This window comes from Melanerpes formicivorus, unplaced genomic scaffold, assembly GCF_026170545.1.
Source record: "Melanerpes formicivorus ecotype bairdi unplaced genomic scaffold, bMelFor1.0.p_v2 SCAF_16, whole genome shotgun sequence".
Taxonomy (NCBI): domain Eukaryota; kingdom Metazoa; phylum Chordata; class Aves; order Piciformes; family Picidae; genus Melanerpes; species Melanerpes formicivorus.
Genome location: NW_027142368.1, coordinates 7,641 through 31,983, shown reverse-complemented (window position 1 = coordinate 31,983; position 24,343 = coordinate 7,641). Strand labels below are relative to the sequence as shown.

Genomic DNA, 24,343 nt, shown 5'->3' with positions numbered 1-24,343 from the left:
AGGAGAAGGCTCCCAGGAGATCTTCTGGTGGCCTTCCAGGAGCTGCAGGGGGCTGCAAGCAAGCTGGGGAGGGACTTTGGAGGGTGTGAGGGAGGGATAGGACTGGGGGGGATGGAGCAGAACTAGAAGTGGGGAGATTGAGATTGGCTGTGAGGAGAAGTTGTTGGCCAGGAGGGTGGTGAGAGCCTGGCACAGGCTGCCCAGGGAGGTGGTGGAAGCCTCCTGCCTGGAGGTGTTTGCAGCCAGGCTGGAGGTGGCTGTGAGCAAGCTGCTGTGGTGTGAGGTGTCCCTGCCCATGGCAGGGGGTTGGAACTGGCTGAGCCTCGAGCTCCCTTCCAACCCTGACAGCTCTGTGATTCAATGTCTCTGTCTCACACCAACCCCAACCCTCCGCTCGCCCGAGCGCTGCGTGCTAAAACCGGGCGCATTCTGCCCCCATTAGGAAGCCAATTAGAGCAGGGAAAACAAGCAATTAACAAGGTGTAAAACAAACATCCTGCCACCTGCCTTTCAACCGCGGCGGCGGCGGCGGCGGCGCTGCTGCGAAGCGCTCGGCGGGTTCCGCGCTGGGCGCAGGCTCCGCGCCGGGCGGGCTCCGCGCTCGGTAGGCTCCGCGCCGGCAGCAGGCTCCGCGCTCGGGGCAGGCTCCGCGCCGGCAGCAGGCTCCGCGCTCGGGGCAGGCTCCGCGCTGGGCTCAGGCTCCGCGCTGGGCTCAGGCTCCGCGCTCGGAGCAGGCTCCGCGCTCGCGGCAGGCTCCGTGCTGGGCGCAGGCTCCGCGCTCGGGGCAGGCTCCGCGCTGGGCGCAGGCTCCGCGCTCGGGGCAGGCTCCGCGCTGGGCGCAGGCTCCGCGCCGGCAGCAGGCTCCGCGCTCGGAGCAGGCTCCGCGCTCGCGGCAGGCTCCGTGCTGGGCGCAGGCTCCGCGCTCGGGGCAGGCTCCGCGCTCGGGGCAGGCTCCGCGCTCGCGGCAGGCTCCGCGCTGGGCGCAGGCTCCGCGCTGGGCGCAGGCTCCGCGCTGGGCGCAGGCTCCGCGCTGGGCGCAGGCTCCGCGCTGGGCGCAGGCTCCGCGCTCGGAGTAGGCTCCGCGCTCGGGGCAGGCTCCGCGCCGGGCGGGCTCCGCGCTCGGTAGCCTCCGCGCCGGCAGCAGGCTCCGCGCCGGGCGGGCTCCGCGCCGGCAGCAGGCTCCGCGCTCGGTAGGCTCCGCGCCGGGCGGGCTCCGCGCTGGGCGCAGGCTCCGCGCTCGGTGGGCTCTGCTCTCGGGGCCGGCTCCGTCCGAGCTCGGCAGCCGCCGGCGGCTTTGGGTTTGGGCAGCAGCTGCTCCCCGCGGCCACGAAATTGCTCCAGGCTTACCCGGGGAGGTCAGCATCGTTCCGATTCGAAACAAATAACTATATACACACATACATAGCAAGCGTTAAGGCCGGCTTGGAGGCCCCGAGCGTTGCTTTTTAACGCAACCAGCAGCCATCAGGCTCGCCTGGTATTAAGAGGCACAGCCCCCAGCTTAGAGAGGTTTCTCTTCCTTTCCACTCGCTTTAGCGGCTTCTGTGTGGGTTTCGCTAAATCCAGACGGCTAAGCAGCTATTAAACAGCAGGCAGGGCAGTGAAACAAGGCAAGGCTGCGTGCAGCAGGCAGGTCTTCCCTCCTTCCATCATCCCTGTGGCGAGGGAAGGGCCCCGAGGAGGAGCAGAGGGCTGGAGCAGCTCTGCGATGAGGGCAGACTGAGAGTTGGGGTTGTGCAGGCTGGAGAGGAGAAGGCTCCCAGGAGACCTTCTGGTAGCCTTCCAGGAGCTGCAGGGGGCTCCAAGCAAGCTGGGGAGGGACTTTGGAGGGGGTCAGGGAGGGATAGGACTGGGGGGGATGGAGCAGCACTAGAAGTGGGGAGCTTGAGATTGGCTGTGAGGAAGAAGTTGTTGCCCAGGAGGGTGGTGAGAGCCTGGCCCAGGCTGCCCAGGGAGGTGGTGGAAGCCTCCTGCCTGGAGGTGTTTGCAGCCAGGCTGGAGGTGGCTGTGAGCAACCTGCTGCGGTGTGAGGTGTCCCTGCCCATGGCAGGGGGTTGGAGCTGGCTGAGCCTTGAGCTCCCTTCCAGCCCTGACAGCTCTGTGATTCTGTGATCCCTGCCTCATCCCATCTAAAGCTATCAGCCATTGCAGGAGGTACATACCATAGAGTTGTTCTGTCTGGAAAAGCTCTCTAAGATCATCCAGTCCAACATCAACCCAGCCCCACCATGGCCATCAACCCCTGGCCCCAGATTTATGGAACCCTCCAGGCATGGGGACTCCATCACCTCCCTGGGCAGCCTCTGCCAAGCCCTGACCACCCCTGCAGCAAAGAAATCTTTCCTATCTCCAGCCTAAGGCCCAGCTGACACAGCTTGAGTCCATTCCCTCTCCTTCTATCACATGACACTAGGGAGAAGAGCCCAAAGCCCAGCTCCCTGCAGCCTCCTCTCAGGGAGCTGCAGAGAGCAATGAGGTCTCCCTCAGCCTCCTCTTCTCAAACTGAACAGCCCCAGCTCCCTCAGCTGCTCCTCCCCAGCCCTGCTCTCCACACCCTTCCCCAGCTTGGTTGCTCTTCTCTGCACACACTCCATCACCTCAAAGCCCTTCTTGGAGTGAGGACCCCAAAACTGAACTCAGTCTCAAAGGTGCAGCCTCACCAGTGCTGAGTGCAGGGACACCATCACTTCCCTACTCCTGCTGGCCAGGGTAGAAGGGGCAGAACTCAATGGCTCCTGACCGTGGGGCAGAAAGCCACCCACTCAACAAACCTGAGGGAAAATGAATCCAGATTCCAGCCCAGTCTTTGCTCCTTGAGCTTCCAGAGGGAAAGGAGGGACATCCTCCCAAAGCCACACTAGCTAGTTCCAGAGGGAGCCACTTCCCTTTCCCTCCTGTGGAATGGGATGAGTGGCAGACTTCTGAGCAGCTAACCAGGGCTAGAGGAAGCCCAGCAGTAAATGTGCAGGGATTGAGAGACTTGGAGAGGAGAAGGTGCCTGAAGAAACAGCAGCTAAGCTTTTCTTTGCCTGTTTGGGGCTCTGTATCTTTCCTCCTTGCTCTGCCTCTCTGCTGCCACAGATTTCTTTGCTAAGTTTTCTGTGTCACACTTCAGTTCCTGACTAATGTCCTGGATAATCACTCATTTCAGGTCTCATGCAAGTCTCTCTCTTAGAGTTGCGAGGCCTCCTCCTGTGGAGACTTTCAAAGTCCACCTGGACGCATTCCTGTGTCACCTGCCCTTGGTGATCCTCTTTAGCAGGGGGCTTGGACTTCATCTCTGGAGCTCCTTTCCAACCCTTACCATTGTATGCCTAGGATAGGATAGGATAGGATAGGATAGGATAGGATAGGATAGGATAGGATAGGATAGGATAAACCAGGTTGGAAGAGACCTCAGAGATCACCAAGTCCAACCTATCACCCAGCACCATCTGATCAACTCAACCATGGCACCAAGTGCCTCATCCATTCCCCTCTTGAACACCTCCAGGGATGGGGACCCCACCACCTCCCTGGGCAGCACATTCCAATGGCCAATCTCTCTCTCTGGGAAGAACTCCCTCCTCACCTCCAGCCTAAACCTCCCCTGGCACAGCTTGAGACTGTGTCCTCTTGTTCTGGTGCTGGCTGCCTGGGAGAAGAGCCCAACCCCCACCTGGCTCCAACCTCCCTTCAGGGAGTTGGAGAGAGCAAGAAGGTCTTCCCTGAGCCTCCTCTTCTCCAGGCTAAGCAACCCCAGCTCCCTCAGCCTCTCACAGGGCTGTGCTCCAGACCCCTCCCCAGCTTTCTTGCCCTTCTCTGGACACCTTCAAGTCTCTCAACATCTTTCCTAACCTGAGGGGCCCAGAACTGGACACAGGACTCAAGGTGTGGCCTAAGCAGTGCTGAGCACAGGGCACAATGACCTCCCTGCTCCTGCTGGCCACACTGTTCCTGATGCAGGCCAGGATGCCATTGGCCTTCTTGTCCCCCTGGGCACACTGCTGGCTCATGTTCAGCTGCTGTCAACCAGCACCCCCAGGTCCCTTTGTGCCTGGCTGCTCTCAGCCACTCTGACCCCAGCCTGTCTTCATCAATGACAGTGATGAGGAACAGACAGACAGAGTCTGCTCAGCAGGTTTGCTGATGACACCAAACTGGAGGCTTGGCTGAGACACCTGAAGGCTGTGAGGCCATTCAGAGACTTGGGCAGGCTGAGAGCTGGGCACAGAGGAACCAAATGAGGCTCAACAAGGACAAGTGCAGAGTCCTGCACCTGAGGAGGAAGAATAAACTGCAGCAGGACAGGCTGGGGGGTGATCTGCTGGGAACAGCCCTGGGGAGAAGGACCTGGCAGTGCTGGTGGATACCAAGTTCTGCATGGGACAGCAATGTGCCCTGGTAGCCAAGAAGGCCAATGGGATCCTGGGGGGCATTCAGAGGTGTCCAGCAGAGCCAGGGAGGTTCTCCTCCCCCTCTACTCTGCCCTGGTGAGACCTCACCTGGAATACTGCATCCAGCTCTGAGCTCCCCAGTTCAGGAGGGACAGGGATCTGCTAGAGAGAGTCCAAGGGAGGGCTGCAAGGATGATTAGGGGACTGGAGCACTGCCTGGGGAGGAGAGCCTGAGGGACCTGGGGGTGGTTAGTCTTGAAAAGAGAAGACTGAGAGGGAGTTTAATAAATGTTTATAAATATCTGAGGGCTGGGGGTCAGGAGGGAGGGGACAGGGACAGGCTCTGCTCCCTTGCTCCCTGGGACAGGACAAGGAGCAATGGATGGAAGCTGCAGCACAGGAGGTTCCATGGGGGAACTTCTTCACTGTGAGGCTCCCAGAGCCCTGGAGCAGGCTGCCCAGAGAGGTTGTGGAGTCTCCTTCTCTGGAGCCTTCCCAGCCCTGTCTGGATGTGTTCCTGTGTGACCTGGGCTGGATTCTATGCTCCTGCTCTGGCAGGGGGGTTGGACTGGATGATCTCCTTGGGTCCCTTCCAACCCCTGACATCCTGTGAGCCCGTGAGGGTGAAAAGCCTCCAGACTCAAGAGGTTGCACACCTAAACCTGACCTACTGCAGCTCAGGAAGGATCAAATCAGTAAGTGAGTGACTAGAGTTCTCCAGCCCCTGGTTTCTCACACTACCAGCACGAGAGCAGAGATCCCCAGACTCCTTCCCCCAGGCCCAATTACAGAGACAAGGTCACAGAAGCCACAAGCTGCCAACAAGAGCTGCTGGAGGTCATATGGCTGCTCCAGCTCTGCAAGTAGATGAAGAGCACTTCAGCCACTCAGGTCACTCAGCTGCCTTTGTCTGGGGGCTGTTTTCTAAACAAGCAGCTGTGGTTTTCCTTGCCATGGTGGGGATGGAGGACAGGAAGCAGGATCTGCTCCCTGAGTCACCAGTGCAGGGTTTCCTGGGGTGCATTGAGAGGAGTGTGGCCAACAGAGCCAGGGAGGGTCTCCTCCCCCTCTACTCTGCCCTGCTGAGACCACACCTGGAATATTGCATCCAGCTCTGGGCTGCCCAGCTCAGGAGGGACAGGGATCTGCTGGAGAGAGCCCAAGGGAGGGCTGCAAGGATGCTGAAGGGACTGCAGCACTGCCTGGGGAGGAGAGGCTGAGAGCCCTGGGGGTGTTCAGTCTGGAGAGGAGAAGGCTGAGAAGAGATCTGATCAATGTCTATCAATAGCTGAGGGCTGGGGGTCAGGAAGGAGGGGACAGCCTCTGCTCAGTTGCACCCTGGGATAAGACAAGAGGCAATGGATATAAACAGCAGCCCAGGAGGTTCCACCTCAACGTGAGGAGGAACTACTTCACTCTGAGGGTCCCAGAGGCCTGGAGCAGGCTGCCCAGAGAGGTTGTGGAGTCTCCTGCTCTGGAGCCTTCCCAGCCCTGTCTGGATGTGTTCCTGTGTGACCTGTGCTGGATTCTATGCTCCTGCTCTGGCAGGGGGGTTGGACTGGAAGAGCTCCAGAGGTCCCTTCCAACCCCAACACCCTGTGAGCCTGTGCTCAGCTCTACCAATGCCATGGAGCAGTCAGGTCCTAGCTGCATTTTGTAGAGTTAAATCCATCAATAAATGCCAAGAGCAACAGTGGTGGTGGAGGCAGAACACTCTCAGCTCTCCCAGGTTGCTCAGAGGACAGAAGTCCTCCACTCCATTGATCCAGAAGCAGAACATACTCTCTGCAATGTCCCCCAGCAAAGCCTCACACAACAGAAGCTGCTCCAGGAGGCTGCTCCCTGCCTCCAAGCTTACTTCAGCTCCATTAGTTCTAAGGAGGTCTCTGCTGCTCAGGGCTGAGAAGCACTGTGAAGGGTTTCCTGACCACCAAGCTGTTTGAAGCCACACAGAATCAGCAGTCTGGGGACTGCTGAGGGTGGCAACAGACCAGGAATGGGACAAGAACTTACTGGGAGACCCTTGCAAGTTGTAGGATGATCTAAGTGATATCCTAGATGAACAGGAGCCAGCAGTGTGCCCAGGTGGCCAAGAAGGCCAATGGCATCCTGGCCTGCATCAGGAACAGTGTGGCCAGCAGGAGCAGGGAGGTCATTCTGCCCCTGGACACTGCACTGGTTAGGCCACACCTTCAGTCCTGTGTCCAGTTCTGGGCTCCTCAGGTTAGGAAGGAGGTTGACTTGCTGGAAGGTGTCCAGAGAAGGGCAACAAAGCTGGGGAGGGGTCTGGAGCACAGCCCTGTGAGGAGAGGCTGAGGGAGCTGGGGTTGCTTAGCCTGGAGAAGAGGAGGCTCAGGGGAGACCTTCTTGCTCTCTCCAACTCCCTGCAGGGAGGTTGGAGCCAGGTGGGGGTTGGGCTCTTCTCCCAGGCAGCCAGCAGCAGAACAAGAGGACACAGTCTCAAGCTGTGCCAGGGGAGGTTTAGGCTGGATGTTAGGTAGAAATTCTTCCCAGCAAAAGAGATTGGCCATGGGAATGTGCTGCCCAGGGAGGTGGTGGAGTCACCATCCCTGGAGGTGTTTAGGCAGAGCCTAGCTGAGGCACTTGGTGCCATGGTTGAGTTGATCAGATGGTGCTGGGTGGGAGGTTGGACTTGCTGATCTCTGAGGTCTTTTACAGCCTGGTTAATTCTGTGATTGTGAGACAGGACTCTTAATTCACAGCATCAGAGAATGGTTTGGGTTGGAAGGGACACCTCAGAGATTACCTAGCTCCAACCTCCCTGACACAGGCAGGGACCCCTCCTAGTAGAGCAGCTTGCCCAAGGCCCCATCCCACCTGGCTTTGAACACATCCAGGCTTGGAGCCTCCACAACTCCTCCTTGCAATTCTTCTTCAGAGGCTGCTTTGAGAAGAAACCTACTTCTCCACTTCTTCCAGACCTCATCCCTCCTCAGAAAGCTAAAGGGACCCAACCTGACTGAATAATGAACTGCACCAGCTGAGTGTCAGCAGTCCCCCACCTCACCTGAGGGAGGAGTTGGAAAGGTGGCAGGGCACAGCTGGCTCGCTCTGCAGAGGGACCCACATCAGCTGGAGCTACAGCCCACGAAGCACTAAATCAAATCAGTGTAGAATCACTGACTCTTGATTCCTAACAGCCACAAAACTCTTTCCAACAGCCTTCTGCAGCCTGGCAGAGGCTCAGGTAGAGCAAAGGAGGCATGAAGCAGAGGATGTTCTCAGTGTGCAGCAGTCTCTCCAGGTCACAGATCACAAAAATCCTTACATTTGCTAGGATCAAAGCAGCTACAGCCATAAAAGACCTATTAGTGCAGCAAGCCAGAGCAGGCTGTTCAGGCAGGCTGTAGCACACTTACAGCCATCCTGTGACAACCAGCTGAGTAAGTTCTTCTTCCACAAAAGATGCTACACAAAGTCAGAAGTAGGTCTGGAAGTTCAAATTCCGTTCTTTGCTTCAGAGAGAAGCAAACATGGCCACACCTGGAGCTCTGCCTGCAGTTTTGCTTCCTGCTGTACAAAACAAGAGAGAGATGTGGGCAGGCTGCAAAGCGTCCAGAGAAGGGCCAGGAGAATTATCAGAGGCCTGGAGGCTCTCTGCCAGGTGAGGGGAGGCTGAGAGAGCTGGGTTTGATCAGCCTGGAAAAGAAAAGGCTTAGGGCAGACCTTATCACCATGGCCCAGGGCATCAACAGTGGCTACCAGCACCAGAACAAGAGGACACAGTCTCAAGCTGCACCAGGGGAGGTTTAGGCTGGAGGTGAGTGAGGAGAAAGTTCTTCCCAGAGAGAGTCGTTGGTCATTGGGATGTGCTGCCCAGGGAAGTGGTGGAGTCCCCATCCCTGGAGGTGTTCAAGAGGGGATTGGATGTGGCACTTGGTGCCATGGTCTAGTCATGAGGTCTGTGGTGACAGCTTGGACTCGATGATCCTTGAGGTCTCTTCCAACCTTGGTGACACTGTGATACCAGGAGGATGGAGACTCCCTAGTGAGAAGGAGTCCCATGAAGCAGACAAGGGGTGATGGGGATTACTGTTGGGGACATTCCCATTGGGCTCCAGAAGAAAATGGTTCCCCATGGGCACAGCTGGACACCAAGGGAAGCAGTGGAGTGCCCTGCTCTGGGCAGTTTGAAGCCAGCTTGCCAGGATGCTGGGCCAGCCCATTCCAGCTGTGCTATTACCCAGATGATCCTTAGGGTCCCTTCCAGCCTGGCATTCTCTGGCTGTCTCAACACAGCAGCTCCAAGACACTAACCTACACCTAACCCATGTGGCTCTGCCACCGAGCCCCTCCTGACAACCCTTCTTTCTCCCTTCCCAGTTTCAAGTTTCCACCTCCAAACACAAATGCCTTTCACAGCAAGAAAATCACTCTGGAGCCCTGGGGTTGAAAAGGCATCAAAGAACAACCTCCCAATTCTCAACCCCCTTCTCCCCCCCCCCCAAAAAAAAACAACCAAACAAACCCAACACAAACACCAAAACCAAACAAATCAGAGGAGGAAAAAGGCCAAGCAGAGTTTGGCTCCTGCTGGCCCACAATAACCGTAATCATCTGGAGAGCACAGGAGGTTCATCTACCCACCAGGCCAAGTCAATTTGCTCCCTTCCCAACTGCAGAGAATTATTCCCTGGGACTGCAAAAATCCCTCTCTTTTTTTTTTCCCTCCCCCCCACCAGCACCCCAGGGGTAGAAACACTTCTGCCCCCCCCTCCAAAACAAAAGCCCCAACACACAGCCTTTGGAGTTGTTACAAAGCAGAACCTCTCTGCTGCTCCTCCAGGGTTCAAGTCGGGTCTGGTGCTTGTGCACGGAGAGGGGCAGATAAAAATCCAGGCGTTCAGCGAAGAGGCACGCAGGAGGCATTAGCATAAGCTGTGCATTAAGGCACAATTATTGCCGTGCCTGACAGTAATGGCTCTGCGCCGCACGCCAGGCCAGCTCCGGCAGGGAAAGCAAAAGGCTCCGGCGGAATTCCTGCTCTGCCCAAGGGCTGGCAGCGCAACGCAACGGCTGGAAACGAGCAGGACCCGAGCATCCCCAGCCTGCAGAACCGCGGCGGCTGTCCCTGAAGTTTTGTAGCCATCACAGCAAGCTTCCCTCCGCTCAGCTCGCAGGGGCTGTGCCTAAAGGCTTTTCCAAGCCGCAGATTAAGGAAGGACGAGGACGCCGTTTCGAGGCGCTTGATCCTCCGCTCCCAAACCTCCCTCCCCGCCTTGGGCTGCCCGATCGAACCGGCTGCTTCGCCCGCAGCCAGCCGAGCACGGGAAGCTTCCCTCGGCCGCCCAGAGAGCGGGGAAGATGCTCCCGGCTCCTGCAGGCACTGCCCGAGCAGCGGGCGATGCCTCAAGGGCACAGCTGGACGCCTTCGGCTTCATTTCAGCCGCGCACAAGACGGAGCGAGGCGGAAAGTTAAACTGGACGGCGTCCAGCCCGACCCGACCCCCGACTTGAACAACTCCGGGCAAACTGGCACCCACCGGAGGCTCGGGGGCGGGTTCGCCTTCCAAGGACTCGCCCCCGGCAGGGCTGTGCAGGCAGCGAGAAGCCGGCAGCCCCCGGGGACGGGAGAGCGAGGCGGTGACCGAGCGGCTGACAGCCGGCTCCCGCCCCGGGGCAGCGGGGCGAGCAGCGGGGAAACAGCCCTCCGAGGGGCCGCGCCGCCGCAGCCCCGCGACAGGCGCCGCCGAGAGACGACATGTGGGGGGGTCTCGACCACCGCACGCACGCTCGCCGTCGGAGGGTGCCCGCCGGCGAGGGGTCCCGACCGCTGCCCCCCTCTCCCTCAGGGACGCCCCCTCCTGCCCCCTTCTCAGCCGCGGCAGGAACCGGCTCTCCAGCGGCGGAGCCGCCAGCGCAGCGCTGCCCGTGAGGGAGCGGACCAGCTGCCGCGAGGTACCCCGACAGCGTCCCGCAGCCCTGCCCGCCCAGGTGCCCGTCACGGAGACAGGGCTGGTGGGTGCCGGGCGGCTGCCACCAGTTGCGCTTCCCGCCCCGGCTAGCCTCCGTACCTCAGCCAGGACGGGATGAGAAGTCTCGCCGCTGCCAAAGCCCTCTCGCAATGCAACAAGTGCCCACCCACCTGGGGACCAGAAGGAGGAGGAGGAGGCGGAGCAGAGGCGGGCACCGCGCTCCCGCCGCTCTGCGCGCTACACGCGAAACGCAAATCCGCCCTCGCAACACTCTTGAGCCGCCCGGGACGCCGTAGCCCGGCCGCTACCATCGCGTATCCCTGCGCAGGACAGGGGTGCGCCGTGCCGCCTCCCGCCCGCCCGGCGGCCCGCAGGGGGCGCGTTCTCCCCCGCCTTGCCGCAGTGGTAGCGCCCGGCGGCCCGCGTGGGAGCGCGGCGGAGCCAGCACGGTAGGAGCCGCTTCAGGCCGCTGCGGCGGGAGCAGGGTGAGCTTCGCGGCCCAACGCGGCCGGCCGACCCTCGGGAGGCCTAGCCTGGCGAGTGAGGCACAGGCGTCAGCTTCCCCCTGCCCTACAGCCGCTCCCGGGCCCCATGATGGCGGCCGGGGGGTGGGGGGGGGGGATAGCCTGCTCCCGGGCCCGTCGGTGGGGCCGTGGCGGGGGGGAACAGCCCGCTCCCGGGGCCGTGGGGAGGGGAACAGCCTGCTCCCGGGGCCGTGGGGAGGGGGAACAGCCTGCTCCCGGGGCCGTGGGGAGGGGGAACAGCCTGCTCCCGGGGCCGTGGGGAGGGGGAACAGCCTGCTCCCGGGGCCGTAGGGAGGGGGAACAGCCTGCTCCCGGGGCCGTGGGGAGCGGGAACAGCCTGCTCCCGGGGCCGTGGGGAGCGGGAACAGCCTGCTCCCGGGGCCGTGGGGAGGGGAACAGCCCGCTCCCGGGGCCGTGGGGAGGGGAACAGCCCGCTCCCGGGGCCGTGGGGAGGGGAACAGCCCGCTCCCGGGGCCGTGGGCAGGGGGAACAGCCTGCTCCCGGGGCTGTCGGTGGGGCCATGGGGAGGGGGAACAGCCTGCTCCCGGGGCTGTCGGTGGGGCCGTGGGCAGGGGGAACAGCCCGCTCCCAGCGGCGGGGCTGGGGTCCCTCGCTCGCCCCGGAGCCGCTGCCCGCCGCCCCGCTCGGGGCTGCCCCGGGGGAGCGGTGGGGGCGCGGGGGGCGGTGCGGCTCTGGCTCGCAGGCTGGGCTGTGGCGCTGCCGCTTCGGGGCTCGCCCCCATCCCCGCGGGGCCGTGCAGCCCCCTCGCAGAGGCGTGACGCCGCTTCCCCCCTGTGCCGCAGCGGCCCTGCCGAGATGATCATCCCCGTGCGGTGCTTCACCTGCGGCAAGATCGTCGGGAACAAGTGGGAAGCCTACCTCGGCCTGCTGCAGGCAGAGTACACGGAAGGGTGGGTACCCGCTCTGGTGTCTGCTGTGCTGTAGACCTGGGGGAGATGCTGAGGGAGCTGGGGTTGCTCAGCCTGGAGAAGAGGAGGCTCAGGGGAGACCTTCTTGCTCTCTCCAACTCCCTGAAGGGAGGTTGGAGCCAGGTGGGGGTTGGGCTCTTCTCCCAGGCAGCCAGCACCAGAACAAGAGGACACAGTCTCAAGCTGTGCCAGGGGAGGTTTAGGCTGGAGGTGAGGAGAAAGTTCTTCCCAGAGAGAGTTGTTAGCCATGGGAATGTGCTGCCCAGGGAGGTGGTGGAGTCCCCATCCCTGGAGGTGTTCAAGAGGGGATTGGATGTGGCACTTGGAGCCATGGTTGAGTTGTCAGGAGGTGTTGGGTGACAGCTTGGACTTGGTGATCTCTGAGGTCTTTTCCAACCTGGTTGTTTCTCTGACTCTGTGGCTCTGTGATTGTATTTCTGGGGAAGCTGAGCTTCTGCAGGACCTGAGCCTCATCTGCTGCCCAGGCTCAGTGCCTGGGCTGCTGCAGGGAGCAGGCAGCTCTCTGTGCAGCCCTTGGCTGGGGAGGTGAGTTGAGCACATGAAGTGCTCTGGAGAGTTGTCAGGAGGTGTTGGGTGAGAGGTTGGGCTTGATGATCTCTGATCCTATGGCAAGAACACACTCCAGGTCAGCAGCAGCTAGGCAAAAGCCTCAGCTGGTGTCTGCCAGGCCAAAGAAGCAGCAAAGAGCAAGGATTAGTTTGTACAACTAACTTCATGCTGTTTTCCAGGCCACTGGGGTTAGTTAGACCTTATGATGGTTCTCCCTTTCACATCCAGTGGTAATTCAGTTCCATTCTACTGCTTTCTTCTCAAGGTCTGGGGAAAACTTTCTAAGCACAGCCTCAAGCTGCCCCACACAGTGCTCCATCCCTGGAGGTGTTTAGGAAGAGCCTGGCTGAGGCACTTGGTGCCATGGTTAAGTTGATCAGATGGTGCTGGGTGATAGCTTGGACTTGATGATCTCAAAGGTCTTTTCCCCCCCTTCTTCTTTTCCCCCCCTTCTTCTTTTCCCCCCCCTTCTTCTTTTCCCCCCCTTCTTCTTTTCCCCCCCTTCTTCTTTTCCCCCCCTTCTTCTTTTCCCCCCCTTCTTCTTTTCCCCCCCTTCTTCTTTTCCCCCCCTTCTTCTTTTCCCCCCCTTCTTCTTTTCCCCCCCTTCTTCTTTTCCCCCCCTTCTTCTTTTCCCCCCCTTCTTCTTTTCCCCCCCTTCTTCTTTTCCCCCCCTTCTTCTTTTCCCCCCCTTCTTCTTTTCCCCCCCTTCTTCTTTTCCCCCCCTTCTTCTTTTCCCCCCCTTCTTCTTTTCCCCCCCCTTCTTCTTTTCCCCCCCTTCTTCTTTTCCCCCCCTTCTTCTTTTCCCCCCCTTCTTCTTTTCCCCCCCTTCCGGCTCTTCAAAACTCAGCTGGGCCTGACTCTCTCCACCATGAAGCAGGACAAAGCCATGAGCCAGCAGCAAGAAGAAAAGGAAACTCCAGGAGGCAAATGAGGTAGCACTGCAGAGAGGGCTAAGGGGGCAACAAACAGCCCAAGGCCTTGAGGCTGTGGAGTGACTTAGCACAGAATCTGTTGGGTTGGAGATGACCTTTGAGATCATTGAGTCTAACTCTGCCCAGGCTGGGGCTAAACCCTGGCCCTCAGCACCACAGCTCTGCCTCTTTTCCAGCCTCACTGGTTCTATCATTCTGTGAATTCAGTTGGGAGGAGATGCTGCAGGATCCTGGCATTACAGCTGTAAAGAGGCTGGAAAGTATGGACATGTTCTGAGGCTAAAAAGGCTGGGGGGGAGGAGGGGACAGAAGGCAGCCCTGAGGAGAAGGACTTGGGGGTGCTGGGGGGGGAGAAGCTGGCCAGGAGCAGGCAGTGTGAGCCTGCAGCACAGAAGGCCAAGGGCAGCCTGGGCTGCAGCCAGAGCAGTGCTGCCAGAGATCCAGAGAGGTGATTCTGCCACTGGGCTCTGCTCTGGGGAGACCTCCCCTGGAGTACTGTGTGCAGGGCTGGAGCCCTCAGCACAGGAAGGACCTGGAGCTGATGGAGAGGCTCCAGAGGAGGCCATGAGGATGCTCAGGGGGTTGGAGCAGCTCTGCTCTGGGGACAGGCTGAGGGAGCTGGGGGTGTTCAGCCTGGAGAGGAGAAGGCTCCAGAGAGACCTCATAGTCTCACAGTATCACCAAGGTTGGAAAAGACCTCAAAGATCATTGAGTCCAGCCTGGCACCACAGAACTCATGACTAGGCCATGGCACCAAGTGCCACATCCAGAAGGGAGCCTACAAGCAGGCTGCAGAGAGACTGTGCCCAAAGGCCTGCAGGGACAGGCCCAGGGGCAATGGCTTCAGAGCAGAGCAGAGCAGATGGAGATTGGATGTGAGGAACAAGTTCTGCCCCAGGAGGCTGCTGGAACACTGCAGCAGGCTGCCCAGGGAGGTGGCTGAGGCTCCATCCCTGGAGCTGTTCCAGGGGAGGCTGCAGAGGGCTCTGGGCAGCCTGCTCCAGGGGAGGATGTCCCTGCTGGGGGCAGGGGGGTTGGGCTGGAGGAGCTCTGGAGCTCCCTTCAAGCCCAGAGCATTCTGTGACTAAACCAGAGGTTAGGAATGCTAATGAGTGAGGAAGGCCTCATTTGCCTGCTGGATCTGTCTGGGTGGTTGCATGGAAGCTGCCAAAAAATATCCCAAGTGTTGAACCCTGTGTGGAATGGGAAAGGAGGACACAAGCCACAGAGTCAGCTTTGACCCCAGTGATGGCTTAGAGAGGTGAGACAGAAGAAGTCACAAGTGTGAGGGGTAAGGAACCCTGGCAACAGGGTGCACACCTCCTGGGCTGTCTGAAAACAACTCCTCTGTGCTCCTCAGGGGCTGCTGTGCTGGGGGGAAGGGCAGGTTTCACTGCTCTAGGTCAGGGACAGCTGACTGAAAGTCCCTGCAGTTCTCTCTTCAGGAGTTTGTGAGTGCTGAGCCATGACAGAGTTGCCTATTAAGGGTGCAGGGAGGGCCTGGCTGGGCTGGGACTGCTTCAGAGGGGTTTCAGAAGCAGGAAGGGTGAGAAAATAACCCACAGATGTTTGCAGCTCAGAGTTACAGAATGGGCTGGGGTGGAAGGGACCTTAAAGATAGCTGATCTGGAATAGAATGGAGTAGAGTAAAGTAGAATAGAATTAAGCAGGTTGGAAGAGACCTCTGAGCTCATCAAGTCCAACCTATCCTCCAACACCATCTGATAAACTCAACCATGGCATCCAGCTGGCAGCCAGGCCCCAGTGGTGTGCCCCAGGGATCAGTGCTGGGCCCTGTGCTCTTTAACATCTTCATTGATGATCTGGAGGAGGGCATTGAGTCCATCAGCAGTGAATTTGCAGCTGACACCAAGCTGGGGGCAGGAGTTGGTCAGTTAGAGGGCAGAAGGGCTCTGCAGAGGGACCTTGCCAGGCTGGACAGATGGGCAGAGGCCAACAGGATGGCATTCAACAAGTCCAAGTGCCAGGGGCTGCACTTTGGCCACAGCAACCCCAGGCAGAGCTACAGGCTGGGGGCAGAGTGGCTGAGAGCAGCCAGGCAGAGAGGGACCTGGGGGTGCTGATTGACAGCTGCCTGAACAGGAGCCAGCAGTGTGCCCAGGCAGCCAGGAGGGCCAATGGCATCCTGGCCTGCATCAGGAGCAGTGTGGCCAGCAGGAGCAGGGAGGTCATTGTGCCCTGTGCTCAGCACTGCTTAGGCCACACCTTGAGTCCTGTGTCCAGCTCTGGGCTCCTCAGGTTAGGAAGGAGGTTGAGCTGCTGGAAGGTGTCCAGAGAAGGGCAAGAAAGCTGGGGAGGGGTCTGGAGCACAGCCCTGTGAGGAGAGGCTGAGGGAGCTGGGGTTGCTTAGCCTGGAGAAGAGGAGGCTCAGGGGAGACCTTCTTGCTCTCTCCAACTGCCTGAAGGGAGGTTGGAGCCAGGTGGGGGTTGGGCTCTTCTCCCAGGCACCCAGCCCCAGAACAAGAGGACACAGTCTCAAGCTGTGCCAGGGGAGGTTTAGGCTGGAGGTGAGGAGAAAGTTCTTCCCAGAGAGAGTTGTTAGCCATTGGGATGTGCTGCCCAGGGAGGTGGTGGAGTCCCCATCCCTGGAGGTGTTCAAGAGGGGATTGGATGTGGCACTTGGAGCCATGGTTTAGTCATGAGGTCTGTGGTGCCAGGTTGGACTTGGTGATCTTTGAGGTCTCTTCCAACCTTGGTGATTCTGTGAAGTGCCTCACCCAGGCTCTTCCTAAACACCTCCAGGGATGGGGACTCCACCACTTCCCTGGGCAGCACATTCCCAAGGCCAGTCTCTCTTGCTGGGAAGAACTTCTTCCTCCCCTCCAGCCTGAACCTCCCCTGGTGCAGCTTGAGACTCTGTCCTCCAGGTAGGAAAGGTTTGGAGTCTTTAATTCAGTTTTCTGTAATTCATTTATGGAACCACAGAAAGGTTTAGGCTGGAAGGGAGCTCAAAGCTCAGCCAGCTCCAAGCCCCTGCCATGGGCAGGGACACCTCCCACCAGCACAGGCTGCTCAAGGCCTCATCCAACCTGGTCCTGAACACCTCCAGGCAGGAGGCAGCCACAGCCTCCCTGGGCAGCCTGTGCCAGAGTCTCCCCAGCCTCCCAGTAAGGCTCTTAAAGGCCTCTCCCAGCTGTTGATAGGTGCAGGGCCTGAGGGATGCCACCAGGGAAGCTGCTGGGTTGGCCTGCCTGCAGCTGGGCTGCACTGCCTGCAGCCAAAGCAGCTTTCCCAGTGGCCCAGCTTGTGCAGAGGCTTCCTGTCAGCCCTCTGTGTGTCAGAAAGGTCTCCTGTCAGCCTTCCTCTCCAGGAGGATCACAAGTTCCAGGGAGCTGGATCTGCTGTGAGCTGCTGCCCTGCACCCCAGGGATCTGGAGCCCTGAGCTGAGTGGTGCCTCACAACTGCCAAGTTCTGAAGGGGTGTCAGACACACATCATGGCTCAGGGCTTGGTGCTGGGGTGGTGTCCCTCATCCTCCTGAGCTCTGGCAGCCAGAGCTGCTGGAGGCACAGGCAGTGGTTTGGGCCAGGATGAGTCACAGGTTCCCTTGGCAGCTGTCAGAACCTCCAGCAGGATGAAAACACAGAGGTGCCTTAGCCCTGCCTGTGCTGGAGGTGTGGAGCAGGGCATCTCAGGGATTGAAGGCAGTGACAGTCACCTGATGGAGCTGCTGGGGAGGCTTTCAGCTCCTCACAGCCAGCATCCATCCATGTGTGGGGCACTTTGCCCTTGGAGTCCCTTTGCTTTCCTTCCCCTCCTGCCCTTGGAGTCCCTTTGCTTTCCTTCCCCCCCCTGCCCTTGGAGTCCCTTTGCTTTCCTTCCCCCCCTGCCCTTGGAGTCCCTTTGCTTTCCTTCCCCCCCCGCCCTTGGAGTCCCTTTGCTTTCCTGCCCCACTCTGCCCTTGGAGTCCCTTTGCTTTCCTTCCCCCCTGCCCCTGGAGTCCCTTTGCTTTCCTTCCCCCCTGCCCCTGGAGTCCCTTTGCTTTCCTTCCCCCCCCTGCCCCTGGAGTCCCTTTGCTTTCCTTCTCCCCCTTGCCCCTGGAGTCCCTTTGCTTTCCTTCCCCTCTGCCCCTGGAGTCCCTTTGCTTTCCTTCCCCCTCTGCCCCTGGAGTCCCTTTGGTTTCCTTCCCCCCTGCCCTTGGAGTCCCTTTGCTTTCCTTCTCCCCTCTGCCCCTGGAGTCCCTTTGCTTTCCTTCCCCCCTGCCCCTGGAGTCCCTTTGCTTTCCTTCCCCCCTGCCCCTGGAGTCCCTTTGCTTTCCTGCCCCACTCTGCCCTTGGAGTCCCTTTGCTTTCCTTCTCCCCCTTGCCCCTGGAGTCCCTTTGCTTTCCTTCCCCCCTGCCCTTGGAGTCCCTTTGGTTTTCTTCTCCCCTCTGCCCTTGGAGTCCCTTTGGTTTTCTTCTCCCCTCTGCCCTTGGAGTCCCTTTGCTTTCCTTCCCTTTGTCACCCATTCAGCATGGCTTAGCTCACAAGTGTCCTGTGAAGCAGGCAGGTGGCATCCTCAGCTTACACACAGGTGCTGTGGTGGTGCTGAGTTGCTACCAGCAGCATGGGCAGCAGGGCTTGCAGAAGCATAGAGTGCATGGGAGGGAAGGGTCCCTCCAGAGGCATCCTGTCCAAACCCCCTGCAGGCAGCAGGGACAGCTCCAGCCAGAGCAGGCTGCCCAGGGACACAGCCAGGCTGAGCCTGAATGGCTCCAGGGATGGAGCCTCAACCACCTCCCTGGGCAGCCTGGGACAGAGTCTCCCCAGCCTCCCTGGGCACAACTCCCTCCTGAGCTCCAACCTGACTCTGCCCTGCTCCAGTTCCAAACCCTTGCCCCTTGGCCTATCCCCACAGCCCCTCCTGAACAGTCCCTCCCCAGCTGCCTGCAGCTCCCCTGCAGGTATTGAGCTGCAGCTCTGAGCTCTCCCTGCAGCCTTCCCCAGGCTGAAGAACCCAAATCCTTTCAACCTGTCCTCACAGGAGAGCTGCTCCTGCCCTCTGATTATCCTTCTGGCCTCCTTAGAGAGGCTCCTCCTGGTTCCTGTGGCCAGAGGCTGTGCAGTGCCTTCATGCTGCTTTCTGCCTCCCAGCCAGCAGCAGCAGTGCCCAGCACAGGTCCCTGGGGGCAGGCCAGGGTTCTCAGAGGAGTGGAAATGACTTCCCATGTTCCAGAACTGCTACATCCTTACCTCCTGACTGATCAGATCTTCAGCCAGGTCAGCTCCTCTCTTCTGCAGTGCCCAAACCCTTCCTTTCTGGAAGGCAGGGGGAGCTTTCATGGGAGCAGGTAATTGAGCTCAGAACTGCACCAGATACTAAGTCTCCTCCCATCTGAGAAGGTGAAGCTGCTGCTTCCCAAGCCAAACAACTTGTGTCTCACTTCCCATGGCTGTGTTGGGACCAAAGTTGTCCTCACAAGTGGAGCAGTTCAGAGGCAGTTCCTGAGTGTTGGTCTGTTCCTAGGGGAGTTTAGATTCAGAGCATGGCTTGGGCTGGAAGGGAGCTCAAAGCTCAGCCAGCTCCAGCCCCCTGCCATGGGCAGGGACACCTCCCACCAGCACAGGCTGCTCAAGGCCTCATCCAGCCTGGTCCTGAACACCTCCAGGCAGGAGGCAGCCACAGCCTCCCTGGGCAGCCTGTGCCAGAGTCTCCCCAGCCTCACTCTCAACAATTTCTTCCTCCTCTCCACTCTCAGTCTCCTCTCTCCCAGCTCAAAGCCATTGTCCCTCAGCCCTTGTCCAGAGTCCCTCCCCACCTCTCCTGGAGCCCTTCAGGTACTGCAAGGCTGCTCTGAGGTCTCCCTGCAGCCTTCTCTTCTCCAGGCTCAACTCTCCCAGCCTGGCCCCACAGGGGAGGTTCTGCAGCCTCTGCTCACCTTGGTGGCCTCCTCTGGAGCCTCCCCAGCAGCTCCAGGTCCTCCTTGTGCTGGGGCCCAGAGCTGGAGGCTCTGCAGGTGGGGGCTGAGCAGAGCAGAGCAGAGGGGCAGAATGCCCTCCCTTGCAAGCTGAGCAGTTGTGGCAGGCAGAGGCCATCTCCAGCAGCAGCTGCTGTGCTCTGCAGGCAGGCAGCCTGGCAGCAGCAGCACGTGGGCAGGAGCCCCACCAGCACACGCTGCTCATCTCTTGCTTGGAGAGCTGCAAGCCAGTTCCCCTCCATGAGTGAGCTGGGAGCAGTGGCTGTGTTGCTTAGGAACACTCAGAGGAGGTTGTGACTCACTGCCTCCATGAAGGTTTCTTTCTCTTCTTGTTCCTTCCCAGGGATGCCCTGGATGCCCTTGGGCTGAAGAGGTACTGCTGCAGGAGGATGCTGCTGGCCCACGTGGACCTGATTGAGAAGCTCCTGAATTATGCCCCCTTGGAGAAGTGAGAGCAGGCAGACACCTGACCCCCACCCTGCTGCAAGCCAGGGGGAACATCTCCCCTCCTGAGCTGGGGGCAGTGAAGGATGGAGGCCACCTCTTGGTGCCAGGGTGTTGTGAAGAGGTTTATTAAATGTGTGCATAGGAAATAGGAATGATTAAAATAGTATATTGATTATCAAACTATTAATAACCAATGAATCACTAACTTCTACACATGTTGTAGTGCCTGTTCCTGATACACATCCCACAAGTGGCTCAGTGTTGGGATCAGAACTTAACAGCAGGAGATTGAACACATCCAAGTGCCAGGTGCTGCGCTTTGGCCACAGCAACCCCAGGCAGTGCTACAGGCTGGGGGCAGAGTGGCTGAGAGCAGCCAGGCAGAGAGGGACCTGGGGGTGCTGGTGGATGGTAGGCTGAACATGAGCCTGCAGTGTGCCCAGGCAGCCAGGAGGGCCAATGGCATCCTGGCCTGCATCAGGAACAGTGTGGCCAGCAGGAGCAGGGAGGTCATTGTGCCCTGTGCTCAGCACTGCTTAGGCCACACCTTGAGTCCTGTGTCCAGTTCTGGGCTCCTCAGGTTAGGAAGGAGGTTGACTTGCTGGAAGGTGTCCAGAGAAGGGCAACAAAGTTGGTGAGGGGCTTGGAGCACAGCCCTGTGAGGAGAGGCTGAGGGAGCTGGGGTTGCTTAGCCTGGAGAAGAGGAGGCTCAGGGGAGACCTTCTTGCTCTCTCCAACTCCCTGAAGGGAGGTTGGAGCCAGGCAGAGGTTGGTCTCGTCTCCCAGGCAGCCAGCACCAGAACAAGAGGACACAGTCTCAAGCTGTGCCAGGGGAGGTTCAGGCTGGAGGTCAGGAGGAAGTTCTACACAGAGAGAGTGATTGCCCATTGGAATGTGCTGCCCATTGAGGTGGTGGAGTCCCCATCGCTGGAGGTGTTCTGGAGGAGACTTGACAGGGTGCTTGGTTGCATGGGTTATTTGGTTGAGTGGTGTTGGATGATAGGTTGGACGCGATGATCTTGAAGGTCTCTTCCAACCTGGTTTATTCTATTCTATGCTATTCTATTAGAACTAAGCACAGACCGTTTCTATATTTCCATAAGGCAGGGTGCAGTTCCACCACTTGGCCGCTAGGTGGCGGCCCGGCGGGCCGCGGGCGGCTCCTGGCTATGCACAGCAGCGTTAGAATCTTTCTGAGCGTCAGCGCTCGCTCTGCTGGACGCGGATACTTTGAACTGAGTGCTAGTGGGTGATCTGGAGGAGGGGATTGAGTCCGTCATTAGGAAATCTGCAGCTGACACCAAGCTGGGAGCAGAGGTTGGTCAGTTAGAGGGCAGAAGGGCTCTGCAGAGGGACCTTGAGCAACTGGACAGATGGGCAGAGGCCAACAGGATGGCATTCAACAAGTCCAAGTGCCAGGGGCTGCACTTTGGCCACAGCAACCCCAGGCAGAGCTACAGGCTGGGGGCAGAGTGGCTGAGAGCAGCCAGGCAGAGAGGGACCTGGGGGTGCTGATTGACAGCTGCCTGAACATGAGCCAGCAGTGTGCCCAGGGGGACAAGAAGGCCAAGGGCATCCTGGCCTGCAACAGGAGCAGTGTGGCCAGCAGGTGCAGGGAGGTCATTCTGCCCCTGTATGCTGAACTGGTTAGGCCACACCTTGAGTCCTGTGTCCAGTTCTGGGCCCCTCAGGTTAGGAAGGAGGTTGAGCTGCTTGAAGGTGTCCAGAGAAGGGCAATAAAGCTGGGGAGGGGCCTGGAGCACAGCCCTGTGAGGAGAGGCTGAGGGAGCTGGGGTTGCTTAGCCTGGAGAAGAGGAGGCTCAGGGGAGACCTTCTTGCTCTCTCCAACTCCCTGCAGGGAGGTTGTAGCCAGGAGGGGGTTGGGTTCTTCTCCCAGGCAAGCACAGAGCCAAAGTGGAAGAGGGGGCAGCTTGTTTTGGGGTGATACTTACAGATCCCTTGAGGCTGGGCTTCACCAATGGGCACTCTCACAGACAGCTGGCTCCAGCCTATAGACAGCCTGAAGCTAGGATTATGCCATCCTGCATGCACTGGGTGCCTGCTGGCCTGGCTAATGCCTTGGCTGTTGTCTTCCTCCTGAGGGAGGGGCACCTTGTCCACATGCTGGGACAAGATTCCACAGCTGGGCATAACGTGCCTTCACCACACAGCCATGGGGAGATGCTTCCCTTTGGGGGGCACCAGCACCCCGAGCCACCAGCGCTCCCTGGGAGGACACCAAGCAGGCCTCAAGTCCATTTCAGCAGCGCTTGGAGATGGGAAGTTGGGCTGCTGCTTTTGAAACCTCCCTTCAGAGCTGCACTGGGGCCTTGCCCAGCCTTCTGCCAGCTAGGGCAAATGTTTCTTGCTGTGGGGAAGTTAGGAGATTCCATGACAGTGGTGAAGTAAAGGAGCTCTCCCCCCCCCCCACACACACACACAGCCTTCCTGCACTCGCTGGGTGAGAGTGAGCTGTGTGCTTGGAGCTTGCTCCTGGCTTGTGCTGGGTCCTCCCCACAGCCCCAGCTTGGAAGGCACCCCAGGGATCATCTGCCCCAACCTGTCTAGGTGATGGTGGAGTTGGAATGAGCTGAGTCTTCACACTGCCCAAGGTAGGGGAATCCACTGCTGCCCTCAGGACATGATTCCACTGTTGGAGGTAGGAGGACTGCTCAGGGAGGTTGTGGCTGTCCCCAGCCTGGAGGTGCTGAAGGCCAGGCTGGATGAGGCCCTGAGTAAGCTGTGCTGGTGGGAGGTGTCCCTGCCCATGGCAGGGGCTTGGAGCTGGCTGAGCTTTGAGCTCCCTCCCACCCCATCCCATTCTGTGACTCTGTGCCCACAGTGCTGGGTCGTGGCTCAGCCAAGCCCCCAAGCCTCCTGCTTCCAAGGGAAGTGGAGAAGCAGAACTCCTCTAAAGGGCTTTCTACAGCTCCCCACAGCAGTGGAGCCAGCAGCACTTGGGCTGCAGCTCCTCACCAAGGGCTGGGCTGAAATTCCTTCCCTTCCCCAGTAAAATAACCACCAACCCAAGGCAGGGTTCTGCACCATCTCAGGTTGGTGCTGGCCCCCTCTGCTACCTGGGGCTGTCAGGCTCAGTGTTTCCCAGGGAGTCTGAGCTGCAGGCTGCACTTTGCAGCTGCTTGCCCTCTCCCTTACCTGGGCTGGAAGGAGCTGTCCCTGCCCATGGCAGGGGGTTGGGGCTGGCTGAGCTTTGAGCTCCCTTCCAACCCAAGGCAGGGTTCTGCACCATCTCAGGTTGGTGCTGGCCCCCTCTGCCACCTGGGGCTGTCAGGCTCAGTGTTTCCCAGGGAGTCTGAGCTGCAGGCTGCACTTTGCAGCTGCTTGCCCTCTCCCTTACCTGGGCTGGAAGGAGCTGTCCCTGCCCATGGCAGGGGGTTGGGGCTGGCTGAGCTTTGAGCTCCCTTCCAACCCAACCCACTCCATGCATCTGTGAATCCCACAGAGACCTTTGAAGATGCTCTCAAGGATACATCTGCATTGCTGTCAGGGTCCCAAGCACACAGCCCCATCTGAGGGTCCTAACTCCAGTGAGGCAGAGTTTCTGCTCCACAGAAGTAGCCAGAGGGGGCCTCTGCCACCTCCTCAAGGCACAGGCAGTGAACTTCCCATCCAGCAGCAGGAAACCTTAAACAACTGCAATTTGGGGCATCTCTCTGGGAGTGCATTATCAATCCAGGCTGGGGCCTGCAGGGCTGGAGAGCAGCCCTGGGCTGAAGGACTTGGGGGTGCAGAGCTGGCCAGCAGCCAGCACCAAGCACTGCCAGCCCAGCCCCAGCCTGTCCTGGGCTGATCCCCAGCAGCAGGGGCAGGGAGGGGATTCTGCCTCTCTGCTGGGCTCTGCTCAGACCCCACCTGTCCATGTCCCTGCCAGGGTTGGACCTGGGTGACCCTTTAAGGTCCCTTCCAACCCAACCCATTCTATGAGTCCAGGAGCTAAGCAGAGGGGTGAGGGTCCCAGCAGCAGGGAGGAGGGGGTGGTGTGGTGTGGGGGGGTTACTGCTGCAAGCTTCCAGACCTAGAGAGTGTGTCCCACTGCAGTGAGAGACAACCTGTGCACTCCTTCCCCCTCCTGAGGCTGTCACATCCAGCACTGAGTCAGGCAGCAGAGTGCCCTTCCCTCAGGTGAAAGGCAGCTGGGGCTTGCAGGCTCTGTCTGGGAGCAGCAGGCTGGTGTGAACAGGAGCAGAGCCTCTTGCCAAGCACCTGCACCCCTCACAGCTGCAGCACACCCAAGCCCCCTGCTCCTCAGGCACTGCCTGGGCTTCTCCTGCTGCTGCTGCTTCTCTGGGGTGCTGCTGCCTGGCCAGAGAGGGGTGAGCTGTGTGCAGGACAGATGGGCACCAACAGAGGGACAGGAACTGACCCTGCCAGGGGGTCTCACCTCCATGCCATGTTGTCCCCTTGAATCACAGCATGGCAGGGGTTGGGAAGGACCTCTGGAGATCAGCCAGTCCAAGCCCCCTGCCAGCCAGAGCAGGGCAACTAGGAACACAGCCAGAGGGGGCTGGAAAGTCCCCAGAGAAAGAGACTCCACAACCTCTCTGGGCAGGCTGCTGCAGGGCTCCAGCAGCCTCACAGGAGGAGGCCAATTCCTGCATCTCCTGCTCAGGAGTCTACTGAAATGCAGCTTTGTGCCCCCTGGCCAAGGTGGGACAAGGCCTTGCTCCAAGGCTGGGGCAGATGATGATCT

At 59.6% G+C, this 24,343-nt stretch overlaps 2 protein-coding genes across 4 annotated transcripts in view; one reads left to right on the top strand and one right to left on the bottom strand.

The window, feature by feature from the left end:
- The window catches only part of TSPAN4 (tetraspanin 4), a 628,454-nt gene extending 617,979 nt beyond the window's left edge, over window positions 1-10,475 (bottom strand). The window contains exon 1 of one of the 2 annotated variants that reach the window (XM_068147771.1): window positions 10,412-10,475. The gene's annotated coding sequence lies outside the window, so the exon portion shown is untranslated. The remainder of the gene's footprint in view (window positions 1-10,411) is intronic. The other variant, XM_068147773.1, reaches the window with a different exon arrangement.
- A 197-nt stretch (window positions 10,476-10,672) lies between these two features.
- On the top strand, window positions 10,673-19,812 carry POLR2L (RNA polymerase II, I and III subunit L). 2 transcript variants are annotated; one of them, XM_068148574.1, is made up of 3 exons: window positions 10,673-10,761; window positions 11,640-11,747; window positions 19,529-19,812. In XM_068148574.1, exons 2-3 carry the CDS (start codon window positions 11,653-11,655, stop codon window positions 19,635-19,637), a joined length of 204 nt encoding a protein of 67 aa, XP_068004675.1. In that variant the 5' UTR covers window positions 10,673-10,761; window positions 11,640-11,652; the 3' UTR covers window positions 19,638-19,812. The 2 variants fall into 2 exon arrangements, with proteins under 2 accessions (XP_068004675.1, XP_068004673.1); XM_068148572.1 differs by having other exon boundaries at window positions 10,693-10,797.
- Window positions 19,813-24,343: the final 4,531 nt, after the last annotated feature.

Coding starts and splice junctions, on each gene's coding strand:
- POLR2L (XM_068148574.1), top strand. CDS start 11,653: ATGATCATCCCCGTGCGGTGCTTCACCTGCGGCAAGATCGTCGGGAAC. Junction 11,748..19,528: donor CAGGCAGAGTACACGGAAGG/GTGGGTACCCGC, acceptor GTTCCTTCCCAG/GGATGCCCTGGATGCCCTTG.